The sequence below is a fragment of the Canis lupus genome, chromosome 8 (assembly GCF_048164855.1).
Source record: "Canis lupus baileyi chromosome 8, mCanLup2.hap1, whole genome shotgun sequence".
Taxonomy (NCBI): Eukaryota; Metazoa; Chordata; class Mammalia; order Carnivora; family Canidae; genus Canis; species Canis lupus.
The window spans coordinates 52,685,352-52,707,154 of NC_132845.1; the positions used below are offsets into that span (position 1 = coordinate 52,685,352).

The following is a 21,803-nucleotide window of genomic DNA, read 5'->3' on the forward strand; positions in this document are numbered from 1 at the left end:
ATGCCCCACCAGTCAGTCAGCACACCTGTTCCTGCGATGGAACACGAAAGTGAATGATTGTTTTCATTAAATTCCCAATCAATGCATAGGGAATGCTACTTTTGCCTCTCCACTGCCTGCTTTGTCACCATCATTGTCTTTGATACCCCCCATCCATCATCACCAGCAGGCGCTGGCCTATTGCCAGCTGCTCTAGCCCTCAGGCCTCATCCCTTGGCTTCCTTGTGGATTTAGTCCTGCCTGGCTCAGGGTTGCTGGTTGACAGTGTGTCCAAAGCAGAGTCCCTAAGGCAAGCAGCTGAGAGCAAGAAAAACACATGGAATAATCGTCCAAATGGTGGAACTTTTAGAGCTTCCACACACAATCCAGTGCTCCTGAGTAGCTAGAATGAAAGTGAGAGAAATAGGCTGTGATAACGGGAATGCTGGGATCCTAAAGCTAGCTGGATAGGATCTAACAATAACAGGAATTGAGATTTATCCATCCATCCATCCATCCATCCATCCATCCATCCAATCATTCATAATTCATTCAACAAATCTTTTCTGGAATCTACCATGTGCCAGACACTATTCTAGGTACTGGGGATTTAACAATCAACAGATCAACATCCCTGCTATTGTTGGAGAAGGCAGAAAATAAATAAGTAAAATATATACTATATAAGATGCTAAGTGCTATGGAGACAAAAGAAGCAGAGCTGGAGGTTAGGAGTGTTAGGAGGATTGAGTTTAAGTAGGGAGGCCAAAGGAGGCCTCACGGAGAAGAAACATTTTAATAAAGACTGAAGGAGGTGAGGGAGATGGAGGGACAGAGGCTATGTGGATATCTGGGGGGAGAGAGTTTCCAGGCACTTACGGTTCCCATAAGTGTAAAGGCCCTGAGGTGGGAGTATGTGCAGCATGTTTGAGGAATGACAAGAAGTCCATTTGGCCTCAAGCAGAATGAGGGACCTGGGGGTCAGACAATATAGGGCCTTACTGGCCACTAATAGATTTTGGCTCCTCTCTCTGAGGGTTGTGAAAAGATACTGGAGGGTTTGGGGCAGAATTAGATATGACCCTACTTACTTTGTACCTGGACTGTACTTAATGTTATATGAACACTAGAGTAAAAGGGAAAAAGAGTGGATCCAGGGAGACCAGTTGGAGGCCTCTGTAATAATCCAGGTGATAGACAGTACTGCCTTCAGCCGGGGTACTGGCAGTGGAAGGAGTGGGAAGTGGTCAGAGTCTGAGGGATTTTGGAGGAGATGAAAGGTGATAGATTGGATAGATGGGAGGAGATGATAGATTAGATGTGAAGTATGAGTGAATGAGAGGAGTCAAGGATGACTGAGATTTTGACCAAAGCAGCCAGTTGGCTGATGATGATGATGAAGGTGATGATGGTGATGGTGACAGTAATGATACAAGGTAACAACAATGACAACTTATTGAGCACTTACTGTGCCAACCATGTTGTGAAGTGTTACCTGTATTATCCTGGTTAATCCTTGAAACAACCTCTGAGTTACCTATCATTCCAGGTGAGGAATGTTACAGACAAGAAACAGAAGCCCAGGACACCTGGGTGGCTCAGTCGTTAAGCATTTGCCTTTGGCTCAGGTCACGATGCCGGGGTCCTGGGATTGAGCCCCATGTTGGGTTCTCTGCTCAGTGGGGAATCTGCTTCTCCCTCTCTCCGCCCCCCACTCATGCTCTCTTGCTATCTCTCTCTCAAATAAATAAATAAAATCTTAAAGAAAAAGAAACAGAAGCCAGAGGTCTTACAGCTAGTATGTGGTTAGGCTAAGACTCAATTCCAAGGCTGTCTGACCCCCAGATTCAGGCTCTGATGGACCATGTGGGTAAGTTGGTCTAAAAAAGTTTCCTTTTTTCCTGGAGGGGAGAGATGGGGTGGGTTTTCCATCTCCCCTGCTCTGGGTGGTTTCCATCAGAATCGGGAGAATCTGTAGAGACAAATCCATTCTTTATGATTTTCAGTCCTGCTTTCTGGTTTCTTTTTAAAACTTACAAATCGGTTTTAACTCTGGGGCTCTGCAAACCAAGTCTGTAAAGGTGGAATGAATGTATACACCTCTGAGGTCTTGGTACCTACGTCCTGCTCTGGCCAACTGGAAATGCCAGCTTGATTGGGGTATGGGAACAATTCTGATGTACATTGTTGCTTGGGCAGAGTGGAGCCCAGTGGGCTGTGGATGGGCAGGGAGTCCTCTTCTGGGAGGCTGAGAGCTCCTGCGAGGACAGCCATCTGTGGGTCCTAAGATGTGCAAAGTTCTGGCACAGAAGTGCCCCCAAAATATTAACCATTATGATGATATAGGTGGAGAACCCTTAATCTTGCCCTGAAATCGTCATCTAACCTGCTCCCAGAATTCTTGCCTCTCTGCTTTAGAGGTACTTCTTAAATGACCCTAGAGACAGCTCTTGATAAACCTCACTTTGACTTCTCCCCATTAAAGGTAGCTTACCCTTTTCTCCTTGCCTCACTCATGCACAACATTATGGGCTCATTTCAGTCATTCATTCTTTCAGCATCTCATGCAGGCCTACTAAGCACAATGCCAGATATTAGTAATCAAGAGATGAATGAGATTTGGCCCTGGTCCCCCTCCATGGAGCCCACAAATTTGAAAGCAGTTTCAATACAGTGTGATGAACTGATGAACGGAAGTGTACAGAGGGTTGCGTTAGCATGGGAGGACCTGCTAGCTAGTGCAAGTGGGAGTAAGGGTGGACACAGCCTCCTGACAAAGTGGCTTCATAAGTTTAAACCTCACAATCCAGGTGAGGAAGTGTAGGAAGGACACTATGGGCAGAGGAAATTTTAAGAGCAAAGGCCCTGAGGCTGAAGCCAGTGTGGCCTATCACAACCACAAACTACTCAGGAGCTAAAGCATAGCTCTCAAATAAAGTGGGGAAGTTGGCTGAAGCTAGACCCAGTGGAGGACACTGTAGCCATGTTAAGGAGTTTGGGGTCTTAGAGAATCACTGAGGATTTTTAATCAGGAAGTAACCTGATCAGACTTGGCATTTTAGAAAAAAATATCTCTGGGTGCACTATAGGGACAGCATCAGAGGAAGTGGGCAGATGCTCTAGGGGGTGCTATAGTATTTCAGGTAGGGAACACTGGCCAGAACAAAGGTAGTGGTAAGGGGGTGGGAAAACTGAGGATTGCAGAGGGCTTAAGGAGGTGGTGTCAACAGAACCTGGTGATGAGTTGGATGGGAGAACAGAGAGTCAAGAATGATCTTGAGATTTCTGATTTTGACACTGGGTAGAGAGAAGTGCTGTCAGCTAAGGCAGGGCATGAGAAAAAGCAAGTTGTAGGGAGCAAACTAAAAGTGCTGAGTGCTGTTTAAAATACATGTGGCATTTGAGACATGCCAAGTCAGGAACATGCAAGAGAAAAGTCCTACTGGTCATTGACTCTTGAGCCTGGAGCCCTCAGAGAGCTAAGAAAGTGGGCAGCAGCTAAGGATTTGAGAGAGGTACTATGCAGCATGTCCTTGGGACAATATTGGAAAAATAGTTTTTTGTAAAGAGCCTATTTATTCCTGGGGGGAGGGGGGAGAAAAATGTTTATAACGCTTTCCCCAACTGATTAGTTTTTCCAAAGGTCACTTTAGAAGGCCTGCCAGTTTTTGAGAACTCATTTTGATTTCAGTTGTGTATTAGAAGAAATCAGATATTCAAATGTAATGAGCCTGAGTGTCTCCTTTAGATAACAAAATCTCTGTTGGTGCTTAGTGTTGAAATACGGGCTAGTGGGAATGCTTTAAATTTTAAGTATTCAAATTGGTTGTCATTGAATGTCATTAAAGAATGTAAAATTGAGGGCAGCCCTGATGGCTCAGTGGTTTAGCGCCGCCTCCAGCCCAGGGCCTGATCCTGGAGCTCCAGCATCAAGTCCCATGTCAGGCTCCCTGCATGGAGCCTGCTTCTCTCTCTGCCAGTGTCTCTGTCTCTGTGTGTGTGTGTGTGTCTCTCTCTCTCCCTCTCTCTCTCAAATAAATAAATAAATAAATAAATAAAATCTTGAAAAAAAAAAAGAATGTAAAATTGATTGGATCTCTCTGTAGCCCCAGGTTCAGTGTCAATCCCTGAGTTATAAGATGTCAGTTAAAGCCCCAAAGAGCCATGGATTTCCCCCCTTTTGCCCTAATTAAAACAGAGCAGTCACTGGGCAGAGATTTGCATTCTCATGTGGGGAGGATAGGTTCTTCCTTCTTGTCTACCTGCTGCATCATTTTTGGAAGGGTAAATGTGCGTTGTGTCATGCAAAGTGTGTGGCTCTAATTCCTTCAACATTGAGGGTCCAGGATCAGAGATTAGGACCACAGCAAAAAAGAGAAGATGGATATCCTTCTTGGATGTCTGACCTGGGCAAACCATTAGCTTACTATTCTTTTTTTTTGTTTTTAATTTTTTAAAAGATTTTATTTATTTATTCATGAGAGACACACACACACTTGAGAGAGAGAGAGAGAAGGAGAGAGAGAGAGAGAGAGAGAGAGAGAGGCAGAGACACAGGCAGGCGGAGAAGCAGGCTCCATGCAGGGAGCCTGATGTGGGACTTGATCGCGAGTCTCCAGGATCACACCCTGGGCTACAGGCAGCACTAAACCGCACTGCCACCTGGGCTGTCCTATCTTAAGATTCTATAGCAGGCAGAGTAGAGCTGCAGGATTCTCAGCTCTTCCCCGAAGAAACCATGAAACAGATTCGTAAGTGGTGGCCCCTGTCCTAGCGTGGATGAGGGACATGTAGAATCAGCTAGAGGAGTCAATCAGCAAAGTAGAAACACCTGCCCTGCTCACAGGCTTATGTAAAGAGAATGTCCCAAACCAGATCACCCCCCCACACACACACACAAGGTCTTGTTTCATAGGCTTGAAGGCAAATCCAGCATGCACCCTGGTACAATGAAAGAAACCATTAACAGACTGGGCTAGATGGAGATCAGAAGCTTGGAACTATTTTGATGGAGTTTTATGTATCAGGCATGCTCTATATTGGATGGAAGCAAAAATGACCCAATCGGATTTTCCCTTCTGGGAACTATCAAGGTTAAAGGCACAAAAAGAATGTTTTTGTTTCATGTTGTATGAAGTGACTGTACAAGCCAGCTGAGGAGGCTCTGGGACCCAGGGCAACCACATTGTTGAAGACCTGATTTTCAGACAAGGGGACACAGACTCATGCTGCAGTGGTGAGGCAAGGAGTGTGACTGTGTGGGGTTGGCTGGGCAGGGATGTGACAAACTGACAGAATGTTTTCAGGTCAAAAGGGAAAATCATGACTCAGTTCCAGCCAGTTGTTACGTTGCAAGAATGTGGGCCTGTGCCTCTAGATCTTCTGTTTCTTCAAAAGCAGATGTAAATTCCCCTTTAACTGTGAAATGTTTCCATTTTTAAAACACTGTGTGGCCCAAACATAACCCACCTGCTGGCCATCTTCAATCCATGGACTGCCTATTACATCCTTGATTTCAGTGTTATGGGAAAGAAGAGGAAGCATAAAGAACTGAGAAGTGAGCCAGAGAGATCAAAGGAAACCAGACGAGAATGGGCAGAGGGTCTCAGGTTGGGCGTGCAGAGAGATCAAGGAAGGTGAGGACTGACAAGTGCCTATTGGATTTGGGAACCTAGTGTCCTTGGAACATTAACCTTAGCAAATAGTCCATAAAGTCAACCCATTGCAGGAAACAATTGTTGACATTCCTGCCCAGAAAAGAAACCTATTTCTGTTGGCTCAGTGTCTGGAAGAGCTCACACCACCTGGCTGCCTCTCAGCCACCTCAGCTTCAGGTTGTGTTAGAATCAAAGGCTGTTTCAAGGCTTCTATGAGGTACAGTGTGATTAAGGCAGATAATGCCATGTGTTCCCCAAACCCTGTTTCTTTTTCCTCTTCATTTACACTGCTGTACTTCATTTCCCAGCCTCTCTTATAGAGCTGTGGCCAATGAAACATGGGCAGAAGTGGTGTCACACATGCTTCTCACCCTATAATGTCCATGTGACTCAACTGTGACTCTTACCCAGTAGGTCTAGAGCAAGGCCTGGTATTTTGCAATCCCAATGAGCTTTTAAGTGATGCTGGCACTGCTGGTCCACAGACCACACTTCAGGTAACACTGATGTGATTGCACCATTCCCAGGGCTGGCCTGGCCCAGAAGCATGCCCTCTATCTTTCAATCTATTTGCTGGCTGGAGGCAGAGGACTCAGTGGAGTACTCTAGGCCTTAAGGAATGCTTGAATCACTTGATGAAAGGAGACTGGGTGCCTGAATGACTATAAGGAGCAAAGCTCCTCTGCAGACCTGCCTGAGACTAAGATTTAAGAAATCAACCTTTACAAACTTAGATTGGGGAGTTTGTATAGCACTTACTTCCCCTAACACAGTGATCTTTAAAATATGTAATAAAAAAATAAAAAAATATATATAATCAAAATCAGAATGATGAAGGGCACCCAGGTGGCTCAGTTGGTTAAATGTCTGACTCTTGATTTCGGTTCAGGTCATGATCTCAGAATCCTGAGGCTAAGCCCCACCTTGAGCTACATGCTGGGCATGGAATCTGCCTAGGATTTTCTATCTCCTTCTGCCCCTCCTCCTGCTTGCTCATGCTCTCTCTCTCTCTCTCTCTCTCTCTCTCTATATATATATATATATATATAATTTATATATATATATATATATATATATTTTAAAGATTTTATTTATTTATAGACAGAGAGAGAGAGAGACAGAGGGAGAGGGAGAAGCAGGCTCCATGCAGGGAGCCCGACGCGGGACTCGATCCCGGGGCCTCCAGGATCACACCCCAGGCTGCAGGCGGCGCCGAACCGCTGCGCCACCGGGGCTGCCCTACATATATTTTTTTTAAAAATCAGAACAATGAAAGCATTTGGGTGCAAAAGTGGACAATCAATCTTTGAATTTATTTCATTATGGGACTTCATTCATCTACCATTAAAAATAGAACTATAATATGCAAAAAACCAATAAGATATTTGGCACCTTTAAGTTAGCCTACAACCTTGAATCTTGTGGCAAATGCTATGAATCAACCATTCTCAACCTCTTTGCCCCCTGGACCATAGAGATAGAGATCTGAAACATTCACCATTTCAGATGCCTCCGTTGGGAACAGCCATGGCCTCATTCTAGCCATGGAATGTTCTCTAACACAGAACAGAAGTCACTGGTGGGGCTTCTGGAAAAGTTTTGGTTTTTTTCAAGGGATATATACTTGGCTGACACATATTTTGTCCTTTTACTATTTGCCTGTCCCTCCTTTTCCCTAGAAAAATGTACAATACAATGCAAGAGGTGCCCAGCCATCTTGTGACCATGAGCTACAACATGTCAGGTGTTATGAAGCAAGAAGACAGAAGGAGCCTGTGTCCTTGACACCATAAAGCTGCTTGGACAGCCATTGACTGCCTATCCCTGGTCTACATATGAGTACAGGAGATAAATCTTGGATTTAAGTCATGATTAGCAGATTCTTTATTCCTTAAAGTTGAACTCAGTCCTAATTGATAGAAAGTTTATGATCGGTTTTGTGCCCCAGGGCCACAGGAGGATCAGGACTCATTTACTCAGTCCAAGTGCCAGATCCTTCATAGATACTCTCAGTCAATCCCCATTATGACTCCACCACTTATCTTATTCCTACTCTGGAGATGAAAGTGAGACACAAAGACCCAAAGCCACAAGTCTAGGTCATAGCAGTATTGGGTGTCACACTCAGGCTTGCCTGGCTCCCAAACCCATGGACTTTACCCCAAACTTTGACATCATTTACAGACTTTAAAAGTGTGTGGGTGATTCAAATTTAAAAAAATACTTTAGGATTTACCAGCACTTGGCATGTGGTCTTTGATAATTATTGATATCAACAATGATAGATTTCCAGAGTGCTTACTCCACTGCTCTGGCTAAAGATTGCCCATCACTGGGTGTCACTGGGTGGCCAAATAGCAAAGATTTCTCTCAATTCAGGCCAAACTTCAAGGTTCAAGATGCATTTGCATTGGCATGGAGACCTGTGCGCATTCTTGGATACAAAGATGCAGGATCCAAGCCCGAGGAGGCTTCTCAGCTGGTTTGCCGCCAGAAGAACCATTTCTAAGGACAAGTCCAAGCTATCACTTTCCATAAGGCCCCCAATGTATACAATTTAGACTATCCTAATGGCATGAATATTGTTGTAAAGAGTTTCTCATATTTTGTGACATTCCTGGCTTTCACTACAAAGTCTTTGAGAACGGAAACCAAAGCCCCTGTTTTCTGGGGCTCCCATAGGGTCCGTCCAAGGCCTGGCACTGAGCAGAGCTGAGTAAAAGTGGGGTGAATCAGGATGCAATCATAACAGTTTCAGCCCAATGAATGCTCCCTAGGCACTAATGACTGCATATTTGAGCCCATTTTCATCATCACAACAACCTGCAAGGGAAAAATCATTAATGCTTTTGTGCAGATGGGGGGAATCTAATGATGATGATAAAGAGAATGACAGCCAATACTTTCTTAAGCTCTTATCATGCACCAGGCACTGTTCTAAGCACCCCAGGAATTATATCGTATTATCAAATTCTCCATTTCACATCCAAGTAAAGAGAAGCTCAGAGTGATCAAGGTCACCTGCTCAAGGCCACATGGCCAATAAGTGACAGAGCCCAGCATTTGAGCCAAGGGCCATGAACCTCTAAAGCTGAACTTCATCCCAGTAAATGCATTGGTCAGACTGGAGAGAATAGGAAGCCCGTGAGGGGTCAGGGTTCAAGGAGAGAAAACTGACAGAGGGGAGAAAAGGCCACCAGAGCAGCAACCAAGAAGAAGGGAGGAGAATGCGAGGGGAGGGGTGCATGGAAAGGGGCAGAAACCAAGAAGGGGCCGCACCCACCCTGCCCTGCCTTGCCTAGCTCTGGAAGCTCAGGCCTTGCTTGGCCTCCAGGCCTGCTAGTCAGGTCAGGTACATCCTGGAAGCAGGTCTTGGGGACTGACATAGCCAGACACTTCCCAGAAAAGGCTCCACAGGATTCTAGAATCTGGTGTTCTCATCTGCCTTCTGCACCCTTGCAATCCTTCCAAGTGGGAGCAGGTATAGCACAGGGTCTGTGGTTCCCACTTGTGAGAGGTTTCAGATACACATGGTGATCTGTAAATCTTTGCCCAAGAGCTTGCCTGTACCTGCCATCATTTATTGTTCTCTGGTTGTGTTCCAGCTGCTTGACATAATATCTCATCTAACCTTTACAACAATCCAGTATGGTCATGATGCTCATGCCCATTTTACAAAGAGGAAAGTTGAGTTTCAGAATGTAAAGATACCAAAGAATAAATCTTGGCTTTTTACCTTCAGTGAGATTGAGGAGCAACATATAAATCAAGACTAAAGTGGAAACGTAGTATCTTGCAAATTGTTTAACCTCCCTGAACCTCAGGATTCTCATCTGGAAATTGGGAATGATAGTATATACATATTATTTTTAAGTATCTTAATAACATGTGTTCTTGTGTGGTTAGCAATATATAAAACTCTTCTGGCTACCAGGAGCAAGGAGGCAGATATTGTCCCCTCCCCATCAGCCGCCACCCAGGAGTCAGGGATACTCACGGAAAAGCACCATGAGGAAACGAGTCTGGTTCAGCATCTGGATTAGGCCAGGAGGTGTTAGCACTAACAGGTTGCCTTCCTCCACGATATGCAAGGGCTGGGATATGTTGATGCTGGCTTCCCTAAAATCCTCCTCTGGCAAGCCCTGGACAGTGGAGACGCAAATGGCCACTAGCAGCAGGGCCATCCATAGCAGCTTCATGGCTGTCCTTCAGGGGTACAAAGAACAGGAGCCCTTATCAACACCGGTGGCAGGGCACCATGTTATTACTCCATTCCCCACCCTTCCCTGCCCAGCCAGTTTATGTACAGAGAACATGGCCTGAGCAGTGCCCACAGCTTGGCAGGGCACTGGAAGAGGCAAAGTGTTAGCTTACCCTCAGCCCCTGTGTAAACTGCACAGGGATAGCTCAAAGCAGGGCCCCACTCAGAGCAACAAGAATCCTATTCACAGGCCAGCCACTTGAGCCCACGGGCTCCCCCAGACAATAGGTGAGACTTTTGCAGAGATGAGTCCCAATCCAAAGTCCTAGGGTGAGCCTTTGGGCCTCAGAGATAACTGGTCCACTTCTCCATCACAGCCTCTGCTTCATGGTCCTCCAGCTCCTGCTTGAATGCCCCTTATGATGGGACACTCACTTCCCATTCACATCCCCATTTGATACTTGAAAAAATTTTCTCAACAGTAAATATTTCTTTTAAAACTTATAAGTAGGGATCCCTGGGTGGCGCAGCGATTTGACGCCTGCCTTTGGCCCAGGGCACGATCCTGGAGACCCGGGATCGAATCCCACATCGGGCTCCCAGTGCATGGAGCCTGCTTCTCCCTCTGCCTATGTCTCTGCCTCTCTCTCTCTGTGACTATCATAAAAAAAAAAACAAAACAAAAAAACTTATAAGTAACATTTGTAAAAATTCCAAACAATATAATAAAAATATGTTAAGTACAAAATAAAATCTCTCATAATCCTCTTTCTGAAGAAGCTACTATTAACAGTTTGAAATGAATTCTTATACATATTGAAAATTCCTATATATGCACATTCAAACGTACAATTTTAAGCATAAATGGAGTCAGCTAATGCATACTGTTCAGTGTTCTGATTTTCTTTTTTTTTAACAAATTTTTTATTTTTTTTATTTTTTTTTATTTTTTTATTTATTTATGATAGTCACAGAGAGAGAGAGAGAGAGAGAGGCAGAGACACAGGCAGAGGGAGAAGCAGGCTCCATGCACTGGGAGCCCGATGTGGGATTCGATCCTGGGTCTCCAGGATCGCGCCCTGGGCCAAAGGCAGGCGCCAAACCGCTGCGCCACCCAGGGATCCCTGATTTTCTTAATAATATGAAATATATCACATATATCCTATAAAAATATAAAAATATATTTTAGATCTATGGCATGATTTCCTTTCCTAATTCTTTCCTTTTTTTCTTCCTTCCTTTCTCTCTTTTTTGTCTTTCTTTCTTTCTCTCTTTCTTTTTCTTTTCTTTTCTTTTTTTTTTTTTTTTTTTTTTACTATTTTTAATTGTTAGAATGGTCTGGGTCAGAAGCTGCCCTTCTGTAAGCTCCACTTTCCCTAATTATGCCTTCTTTAACAATTTAGAGCATAGAATCACATCCTCAGATCTTCATAAGTACTCCTGAGGCATAGAGCTGTTTCTCTGTGTGGCATAGACTATATGAGTGTCTTAAATAAGAAGACCAATAGCAGTATATTCTAGGTCACACCTTCAGATTAAATTTATAGGGATCTTAACTTCTTTGTTGACTGCTGTAGTCCTAGCACTTGGCATTTATGGTAAGAAAATGAATGAGTGACACAAATAAATACATGAAGGAATGAATAAACACTTGGTATTTGCCAAATATGTTTGTCAAACTACCTGAAGTTTCTAAAAATTGACCTAATGTAAATTTTTTTTGCCTAAAATATAGAGAATTGTGACCAATTCTGGCACTAAAATTTATAAGTACTTATAGCTAAACGTGCTTCTCATGTGCCAGGCACTGGTCTAGTGTTTTTCATACCATCACATCTCTTATGACAAATTATGAGGTAGGAATAGTACTATTGTACCCCTCATTTAATGAGTATAAAATAAGGCACTGAGAGGTTAAATCATATGCCCAGCGTCACACAGCTAATAGGTATAGAGGCTTTATTTATTTATTTATTTATTTATAAAACTCTTTATTTGAGCTCAATTTAGTTAACATATAGTGTTTTATAGTTTTGGAGGTAGAATTTAGTGATTCATCAGTTGCATATAACACCCAATGCTCATTGCATCACATGCCCTCTTTATGCCCATCACCCAGTTATCCCATCCCTCACCTCTCTTCCCTCTAGCAACCCTCAGTTTGTTTCCTAGAGTTCAGTGTCTCCTTTGTTCTGCCTTGGGTGAATCCTTTCAACGCCTGGGCCACCAGCTTCCACCCGATCATCGCCCCACATTTGGGGACAAGCAACCTAGTTACAGAATCCATGCCCCTAACCACAATGATGTAGTGCCTATCTAGTGCCCACTGCAAAACGGATGCAGTGAACAGGGGCGCCTGGGTTGCAAAATCGGTTAAGCGTCTGAGTGTTGGTTTTAGCTCAGGTCATGATCTCATGTGTCAGGAGACTGAGTCCCACATGGGCTCCAAACTCAGTGCAGAGTCTGCTTGTCCCTTTCTCTTTCCCTTTGCCCCTACCCCCAACCCCTCCCCCTGCTCTCATGTGAGAGCTCTCTAAAATAAATAAATAAAACATTCTTTTAAAAAATGGATGCTGTGAACAATATTTTGAGACATTAGCAGAGCTCCTCCCCACCCTCCACCCTGATACCCTCTACTCTCCATCGTCCAATTGAGTCCTGCCTCAGGAGGGGTCGGGTGAGGCTGCAACAGAGAACAGAATCAGATTTTTGATTAGGGGTTGCAAAACAGGTTTTTGAAACTGATAGCAGGGACCAGGCACTCCTGTTTCCTTTGGAAACTTCTTTTATCTCTACCCCCACCAAGATATATCTTAGCATATATTAGCAATCATCTCCCTAGCATATGAGTTACCAATATACATCTGAAGGGTCTCATGACTGAGGCTTTACTAGACAGTAATAAATGATCTTTTCCTAACAGTAGCTAGCCCCCTCAAGGTCCTGGGGACCTTGCTTCCAAGATTCCTTAGAGACATAGATTGTCCCTAACCTTCTCCCAACTTAAAAAGTATATAATTGACCATCCCTCCTGACCCCAGTGCAGCTCTTTCTGCCCCACAGGTCATGTCCCCATGCTTTAATAAAAACACCTTTTTGCATCAAAGACATCTCAAGAATTCTTTCTTGGCTGTTGGTTCCAAACCCCAACATTTCCTACATTTCCTAGGTACAATTATGATGCCGCCTTCATGAAGGTGGAGACTGCTATAAGACCAGCTAGCAGGTAGATGAAGGAGCACATGGGCTCAGGTACACCTAAGCCCAATGTCTGTGGTCTAAACTGGGGTTCAGGAAACTGGCCCATTGCCTGTTCTCACAAATACAGTGTTACTGGCTCATAGTCACGCCCGTTCTTTTGCTATTGTCTGGCGACTTTTACTATAATGGCCAAGTTAAATAGTTGCAACAGAGACCATATGTGGCCAGCAATGACAAAAATATTTATTATCTGGCCCTCTACAGGAAAAGTTTGCAAACCTCAGGTCTAAATGGCCATACCACACTGCCCACGAGCCCTCACTCACCCCTCAAATCTTGGATTCCTCAAATTTGTGAGTCCACTATTAGAGCTTAGTGTCTTCATCTGTAGAATGGGTGAATAGTGCCCATCCCAGGGTAGTTTCAAGGATATGATAAAGAACTTGTACTCCATTAGCATTTCTTATCCCAGGTTACACATTAAAATTCCATTGGGAGTTTTTTAACAGTACTGATGCTAGACTCAACCCAGATCAATGAATTCAGAATCACTCAGGGTGCAGTCCAGATATGTGTATGTTTTAAAAGCTCCCCAAATGATTCTATTTTTTTAACTTTCTATTTGAAAAATTTTGAATGCAAAAACAGAGAAAATGGCTTGTGTGCCCCAATGTACCTGTCACTCAACTTGAGTACTTGTCACCACCAATCTTACTCTCACCACTCCCTGCCCTGTGAAGCCAGTCCCATGTATTACATTAGCTCATCCATAAATAATCCATTATGAATTTCTAAAAGATAGAGGTTTCTTTTTAAATAAAACATAACCACAATACTATTGTCCTACTTAACAAAATGAAAGATAACTTCTTATCAAATATTCAGACAGTGTGAGAATTACTCTAGTTATCTCAGAATTTAAAGTTTGTTTGAATCAGGATCCAAATGAGATCCATGTATTGTCATTGAAAACCTTAGTTAATTAACCCTGTCTTGCAGTCTGTAGGCTGAGAACCATACAAATGAAATCAACCAAGGCAAGTCATCCAGCTGGAATGGACAGTAAAGCATCTGAGTACTAGCCAGGCCAGTCAGGGCTATTGTGGCTCCCCTTCCCATTCTCCCCTCATACGCCTTTGACAAGAGTATTCCCATACACAAATGGCCAACAGACATAGGAAAATGTGCTAAAAAAGACAAGAAAAAACAGATGTTGGTGAGGATGTGGAACAAAAAGAACCCTCATGCACTGTTGGTGGGAGTGCAAACTGGTATAGCCACTATGGAAAACACTATGGAGGTTTCTCAAAAAGTTAAAACCAGAATCATTCTATGATCCAGTAATTCCACTACTGGGTGTTTACCCAAAGAAAATGAAAACACTAATTTGAAAAGATAATGCAACCCTATGTTTATTGAAACATTATTTATGATAGCCAAGATCTGGAAGCAGCCCAAGTGTCCATCCAGAGAGGAATGGATAAAGACGATGTGGGGTATATATTTGCATGGAATATTAGCCATAAAAAGAATGAAATCTTGCCATTTGCAACAAACATGGATGGACCTAGAGGATATAATGCTAAGTGAAATAAATCAGACAAAGACAAATACCATATGATTTCATTCATAGGTGCAATCTAAGAGAAAAAACAAATGAATAAACAAAGAAAAAGAACAGACAAAAAACAAACAAACAAACAAAAAACCAGACAGAGATCAAACAGATAGTTCCCAGAGGGGAAGTTGGTGGGAGGATGAGTGAAACAGGGATTAGCAGTACACTTATCATGATGAGCACTGAGTAAGGTATAGAAATGTTGAATCATATTGTATACCAGAAACCAATATAATACTGTGTTAATTATACTTTAATAAAAATAATGTATAAATACCAAAGCTGAGGAATACTTATTTAAAAAACAAACAAAAAGCATTCTCAGAAGTTCCTGATCAATTTATGGAGATGGGGCAATGGGAGACCCAGAGAGGGAGGTAGGAGGTTTCCTGCTAACCTGGGGCAGGTTTGAGTATAAGCCTAAAAGGTTTCTAGTGCTTAGGCTTCACAAGATAGAGACCAAGCCCCAGCAACTGGTGGACAAATCCCTCCATGGTCAGACTTCTGTGGACCCTGGTAATAACTCCCATTCATTCACTCATTCATTCATTCATCCATTCATTCATTCATTCATATATATAACAAGCTCAAATATGTCTTGAGGTCTTAATAAATATATGCCAAGTACCATTCGAGGTACTGGAGATAGAGAACCGAACAAAATAGACAACATACCTTGTGTTCATGGAGCTTACCCTCTACAAGAGAGGGATACAGTGAATGAGATCAAGAAATAGATTCTATGACTGTATGTCAGACGCTGATGAGTGCTAAGGAGAAATGTCCATCAGGAAAGATTTGAAAGGAAGAAGGTGAAGGGAGGCACACTGACATTTTTAAATAGGGTAACCATGAGAAGCTTCACTCAGAAGTTTCTGTTTGACTTGTTAAAAACAAGACAACAGGCTCCAAATGGAGTCACTTGTGGCAGGTCCCGTGTCACCAAATGGAGGCGTAACTTAATTACAGTCTTTGGCTCTCCCAGAAATGGAATATTAAGCCACTCAATCAGTAGTTAACCTGATCAGCATTAGATAGATTATCTGCCACCCGCTAAAGGAAAGCAACCCTGTAATTACCAACCAGCTTTTTGTGTAGTAGAATTTCCTTGTTGCCTTGTTCTTGCTCCCTTCAGCCTATGAAGGTCTTTCACTTGTAGAGCATCTCAGAGCTCCTTTCTATCTGCTGGATAGGATGTCGCCTGATTCATGAATCATTGAATAAAGCCAATAAGGTCTTTAACATTTATTTTGTTTAACAGACTGAGGGAGCAAAAACGTGAACTATATGCATTTCCAGGAAAAGGGTAGCAGGGCACAAGTTGTTCTCTCTCTGCCCACCCCCCTCTCTCTCCCTCCAGCTCCCCCTTTTGACATGCAAATCCTTGTTCTCTCCTCTGAGACCCTCACTGGCCACAGCTCAGCCTTATTTCATCACAGCGCTCCCCCTCAAACTCTGGACCCCCTTCTGATTCAATCCCTGACATTGTGCCCTCAGCCCCCTGCCCAGGGATCCCACTTCTCCCAGCACCCACCCCTCTGGCCTCACAACCTCAGCGACCCCTCTGTGTCCCTCTGGGGAACTGTCAGCCCTTCCACACAAATTTCAAGCCTGGTTCCAGTCTCTCTATTCCCAATCCCCACATAGGTAGGAGTGCCATGATAGGAAACTTCTATGAATAAGAATAAATAAGAATAAGAGCAGCCAATACAGATGGGCTTGCTACCAGCTGCCACTGCTCTGAGCACTAAATGCCCTGGGTTTCCACAACCCAGAGCCTCAGGTCCCAGCCACTGTTGTCTCTGGTCTGGTCAGAGGAGCATTAGCCTCCTCTCTGCTTATTCTTTTTTATTTATTTATTTTTAAAGGTTGCATTTATTTGTTTAACAGAGAGAGCCACAGAGTACAGGCAGGAGGAACAGCAGAGAAAGGCGTTGGATCCCAGGACCTGAGCCAAAGGTGGACACTTAACTGACTGAGCCACCCAGGTGCCCCTCCTCTCTGCTTATTTTTTCCTTCCTCCAGTTCATTCTTCACACATAATTTAGAGATTTCCTTCTGAAACATAGCTTAGATCACATCACTCTCTTGTGGGAAAGTCCAGGGGCCTGCCATCACATATAGTGCACTGGCAGCTCCACACCCCCTCATCCTCATCTTCTGACCTTAGCTCTCTGCTCTCCCTCCCATTCACAGCATGTCATCCATGCTGGTTCCTTCCCTTTCATCAGGCACACCCTGCCTGGGACCTCTGCTTCTGTCTGGAACACCCTGACCCTGATATGCAGCCTTTCTTGGTCATTCAGGTCCTGGCATAAACACCAGCTCCTCCAAGGAAGTGTCTTCCCAGGCTGCTTTGTCTCCCCACTACCACCTCTGCCTCCAGCACTCTTGGCCCCATCACTCTTGTTTGCTTCAAATCCTGTATTATTATTTCTGAGTGTACGTTGTTTCTATTTCTAAACTTCTTCATGCACCTGCCTTTGTTCACAGCTGTTTCCCCGACTCCTAGAACAGTACATGGTCCGGATCTAGAGCTCAGTGAATGTTTTTGAATTAATGAATGAACAAACAGCTGAATTTAATTCTCACACAAACCCCCTAATCCATTTCAGTGATTCTCAACTGTGACTGCACATTAAGATCTCTTGGGGAACCTCAGAAAAATTGACGCTGAAACCCAAACACACTAGATTCTAATTTCATTCATCTGTCTGAGTCTGGGCATCTTTTTTTTGAGGCCCCTTTGGTAATAACACTAATGTGTAGCCATCTACGCAGTGAAGCACACTTAAATTTGTAACAGCCTTGGCAGAAGGAAGGTGGCCAGGGCAGGGCCCGGTGGTCAGAATTGCCAGTTTCAAGCCCATACCTGCAGGAAGCCTGGTTATGCTCAGCCTGCTGGGGCCAAGCTGGGCAGCAAACTCCAGGGCACTTGTGGCAGGAAGTCAGGTTGTGGCCTGGAGAACAGGCTCCTGGCTTCCCTTTGTGACAGAGTAGGTTATGACTTGCAGGCTGCTGAGTGTTCTAAAGAAATCCAGAGGCAGAAATAAAGTCCCTTCCTGGACACACTGGGACTGTACCAGCCTGAGCAGCAGTGTTCCAAGTTCTGGGGTTCTGGAGGACCAGGATGACCTTGGAGAAGAATGGCCATTGTTGGGTAAGAAGACCTTGCCCTGCCCTTGCTGAGAGGAGCATGCCCATGGACAGGGGCGGGGTTGGGGTTCACAGGGAGCACCAGAAATAAAACACACCCTGGGATGCCAAGAGTGGCACATGGGGGGCCTGAACTCAGTGCCTAAACATTGGAATTTGAATCCCAGCTCTATCCCTAAATAGCTGTGTGGCCTTGGGCATGTCACTCACCCTTTCTGAGGCTCGGTTTTCTCACATGTAAAATGTCATAGAACTCGCAGGGCTATTAAAGGGTTAGATAAGCTGACCTGAGCAAAGTGAGCTGCAAGGTACCCGGAGGGCAGAAAGCTGGTCCTCATCCTACCTCCTAGCGTCTGTCCCACTTCCTGTTCTAGCCACACTGGCCTTCTTGTCATTCCTCCAATATGACAATCACATTCTCATCTCAGGGGCATTTGTAGTTTCTTCTGCTGACAGCACTTCACTCGGCTGTATTCAGGTTCTCTCTTATCTCCTGCAAGTCTTTGCTCAAACACCTCCTCCTCAACCTGGGTCTTTCAGATCACTCTGTTTAAAACCATTCATTAACTTCCCCCAACCCACTCTCAGGTACTCTTTCTAGGCCTTCTTTTCTTCCCAGGACTAATCACCTTCTAAATTTCCTATAATTTACTTTGCATAGCAGGTAACAGGTACTCCAAAACATTTGTTGAATGACTAAATAAAAGGCAGTTATTGTCATTATTTGCATCATCATCATTTTTGTCAGGTTGCAGCCCCCCAGTTTTGTGCTGCCTGATTCTTATCATTGATGGATAGCAGTGATGTTGAGATCAGGTTGCCTGAAGAGCAGGCCCTCTGTCCATCCGCCTCCCTCAGAGTAGAGATTGTATCTTTGGATTTGGCTGCAGATTTACAGATGAGAATGATTGCCCGCGACCCAGTAGAGGTCTGAGGAAATGGTATTTGAAGGCCAAGGAGATGATTCTCTGGCCACGCTTGGCAGGGAGGGAGAGGAGCTGCCTCCACGGAAATAGGCCACCCTGGCCTGGTCAGAAAATGAGCCTGAGCCACAGGAGAATAAAACACAGTGGAGGATCAACACCCTGTGTGATGCTAGCTACCGCAAAGCCAGGTAGCTGGCATGTCAGCACCTACTCCCAGAGGCACCCAGAGCACTTCCTCCATCCCTAGAATCCAGTTCCAGGGGTGGGTAAGGAAGGTGCTCTGAAGAGTAAGTGAGCCTGGAGTTCCCGTAGATACTGGGAACTTATACCAGCTTGGATGTGATTCTGGGAAAAAAACAAAAAAAACAAACTTTTACCAAAAACGCCTGCGGTTAATTTTTACTTGCTACACATAGCAACATCTGGCAGATAGAAAATGTTCACTAAATATTAGTTCTCATTTACTCGTCCTTGGCTTAACAAATATTTACTGAACTCTTACTACATGGCAGGGTACTGTTTTATACAGCTGTACCGAAAAATCTATAGTCTCTATCCTTGTGGAGTTTATTTTCTAGTGTACGTGTGTCGTAAGGGAGGTGACAGGTGACACAGTGAATAAATAGAAAATATTGAACCACAAGTTTGAGAGGTGATGGTTGTATTAATTAACTGCCGTAGCCATTTATGTAATATACAAATTGTATACCTTAAATATATAGGATTTTATTTTTTTTTAAGATTTTATTTTTATTTATTTGACAGAGAGAGCATAAGCAGGGGGAGCGGCAGGCAGAGGGAGAGGGAGAAGCAGGCTCCCCTCTGGGCAGGGAGTCCAATGAGGGGCTCAATCCCAGGACCCTGAGATCATGACCTGAGCCAAAGGCAGATGCTTAACCGAGTGAGCCACCCAGGTGCCCCAAATGTATTGAATTTTATCTGCCAATCATACCACAATAATATTGGATAAAAATATATATTTACAAAATACATTGAATGTTAGGAAGTGATGAACTCTAAGGAGGAAAATCAAGTAGAGAAGGGAGGGTGGGAAGTGTCAGATGAGAGAGGATTCTAGTTGGGGTTAGCGCTGTGGCCCAAGGCGCAGTGAGCAGGGCCTGTGTGTGAGTGGTGATGTAAGGCAGTGAACTGCCTAAGTTGCAGCAACTTCTTGGCAGAGAAACCAAGGAGCACAAAGGCTTGAAGCGGCACTGACTGGGGCCAGCGCACATGGGCACCAAGGACAATTCATAATCAGGTGAAAACCAATAATAATAACAAATCAGTGTTAAAACTCTGGTTGCTTGAAATTGGCCATGCCACCATGGGAACATTTAACCGCAGATATTGGCAAATACTGCGAAACAGGATCTTTTTTAAAAAGCTATTGTTCTCAGGGATTCAGCTTGCCAAGTGGCAGAGAGAACAAACAGCAGGTGGACCAGTGTGGCTGGAGCAGAGCTAGCGAGGGGTAGGAGTAGAGAGCCAGGAAATCATGTGGGGCCTTGCAGATTGCTCTTGGAGCTTTGGCTTGGATTCTGAGCCATGCAGGGAGCCATAGCAGGCTTACCTCGCCTCTCAAAAAAAAGCTGTATTTAGTTTTAATTTTACATACCACAAATTCATTCGAGTATGTCATTATTATTAGTAGCAACAGTAGTAGTAGTAATGCATTTACAGATTTGTGCAGCCATGATCACAGTCCAGATTTAAAACATTTCTATCCCCTCAAAGAGATCCGTTGTGCCCATATGCAGCCATTCCTTGTTTACATACCCAGCTCCAGGCAACTAACTTCTAATCTACTTTAGATCTCTATGCATTGGAGGGTTTGGTGCAGAAAAGGAACATGGTTAACTAATATTATTGTTACTATTGTATCCTATCTGCTAAAACATAATGAAGTTCCTGTTTTCTTTTTAGATGAGGTGGCGACCTGAATTTTCTGGGAAGACATCCAGAGCCACTGGGAGCTGTGAGAGGGCCACTCTCACTGGCTCAAAATGAGCTGGCCAGTTGAAACCGCTGTGTCCGCTGCTGGCTTCGGGCTCTGCTCTCTCTTAGTTGCATTTTGGGTCAAAGCTCCCTGTGGGAGGCTGAATCAGCAAATTGCCTTCTCCAGTGTCCTGGAGGTACCTAAAGGTTTAAGCCCTGTGTTTAGTTGAAACAACGTTGGAGCCCTTTCACATTTCTTGGGTTCAAGAACAAGGTAAGACAGAAATCTTTCAAGGACAGGTGTCAGCTGCCTCTGAGGCCCTTGCTACTTCAACCAAGAAGGGGCATGCCTAAAATGGCCTGGGTTTGGAAGGGATGCCAGGGGATTCTAATTATCAGCTGTCAAGGGGTAGAGGAATCCAAGGGAGGGAGGCAGAGGAAAAGGCTTGGGGCAGAGCAGAAGGGGGGAGGGGAGAGTAGGGAGAGGGTCAGAGAAGGGGAGTCTGAGGCCACAGGGCTGGGAGCTACGACAGAGGCTGGGGCCTAGGCCTTTCTGGTAGGTGAGTCCTTAAGTCATTTGTCCTCTTCAAACCTGACTTTTTGTGTATCTGTAAAACAGAAACAATAGCAGTTATATCATAGAGTTGTCATAAGGATTAAAGGAAATAACATCTGCAAGGTACCTTCCAAATGCTTGGTACACAGTATTAAGCCTTCTGTGAATGGCAATTATTATTGTTTATCTTGTTATTGTGACACATTCTTATTGTTGGTTATTGTCTTAGTCCGTTTGGGCAGCTGTGGTTTAAACAACATTTATATCTCACAGTTCCAGAGATTGCAAAGTCCAAGGTCAAATTGCAGCAGGCAGATTCTGTGTTTGGTGAGAACCCGCTTCTGGTTCACAGATGTCCGTCTTTTTGCTTTGTCCTCACCAGGCGGAAGGGGCAAGGGAGCTCTCTGAGGTCTCAGGATCTGATTACCTCCCAAAGGCCCCCACCTCCTGCTATAATCACAGCGGGGGTTAGGATTTAAAAAGAATCCGAGGGAAGTTCAAAGTCTTTAATCTCTGGCAGTTACATTACCATATTCTGTTGTTATTATTATGACCAAGAGGAATTTGGTAGAAA

The 21,803-nt window shown here is 44.2% G+C and overlaps 2 protein-coding genes across 12 annotated transcripts in view; one reads left to right on the forward strand and one right to left on the reverse strand.

Moving 5' to 3' along the window:
• The window catches only part of PDILT (protein disulfide isomerase like, testis expressed), a 42,684-nt gene extending 24,249 nt beyond the window's left edge, over positions 1–18,435 (reverse strand). The window contains exons 1-3 of one of the 5 annotated variants that reach the window (XM_072835993.1): positions 15,740–15,990; positions 15,332–15,354; positions 9,634–9,842 (exon numbers count right to left, since the gene is read on the reverse strand). In XM_072835993.1, the coding sequence (XP_072692094.1) occupies positions 9,634–9,842; positions 15,332–15,342 (220 nt within the window). In that variant the 5' untranslated portion in view covers positions 15,343–15,354; positions 15,740–15,990. Of the gene's footprint in view, positions 1–9,633; positions 9,843–15,331; positions 15,427–15,739; positions 15,991–17,528; positions 17,768–18,155 lie in introns of those variants that run through there. The other 4 variants (XM_072835995.1, XM_072835994.1, XM_072835996.1 and 1 more) reach the window with 4 other exon arrangements.
• The window catches only part of ACSM5 (acyl-CoA synthetase medium chain family member 5), a 37,606-nt gene continuing 33,469 nt past the window's right edge, over positions 17,667–21,803 (forward strand). For 2 of the 7 annotated variants that reach the window (XR_012035546.1, XM_072835991.1), the window contains exons 1-2: positions 17,667–17,816; positions 20,662–20,947. The gene's annotated coding sequence lies outside the window, so the exon portion shown is untranslated. Of the gene's footprint in view, positions 17,817–19,884; positions 19,997–20,661; positions 20,948–21,152; positions 21,234–21,803 lie in introns of those variants that run through there. The other 5 variants (XM_072835988.1, XM_072835985.1, XM_072835986.1 and 2 more) reach the window with 4 other exon arrangements.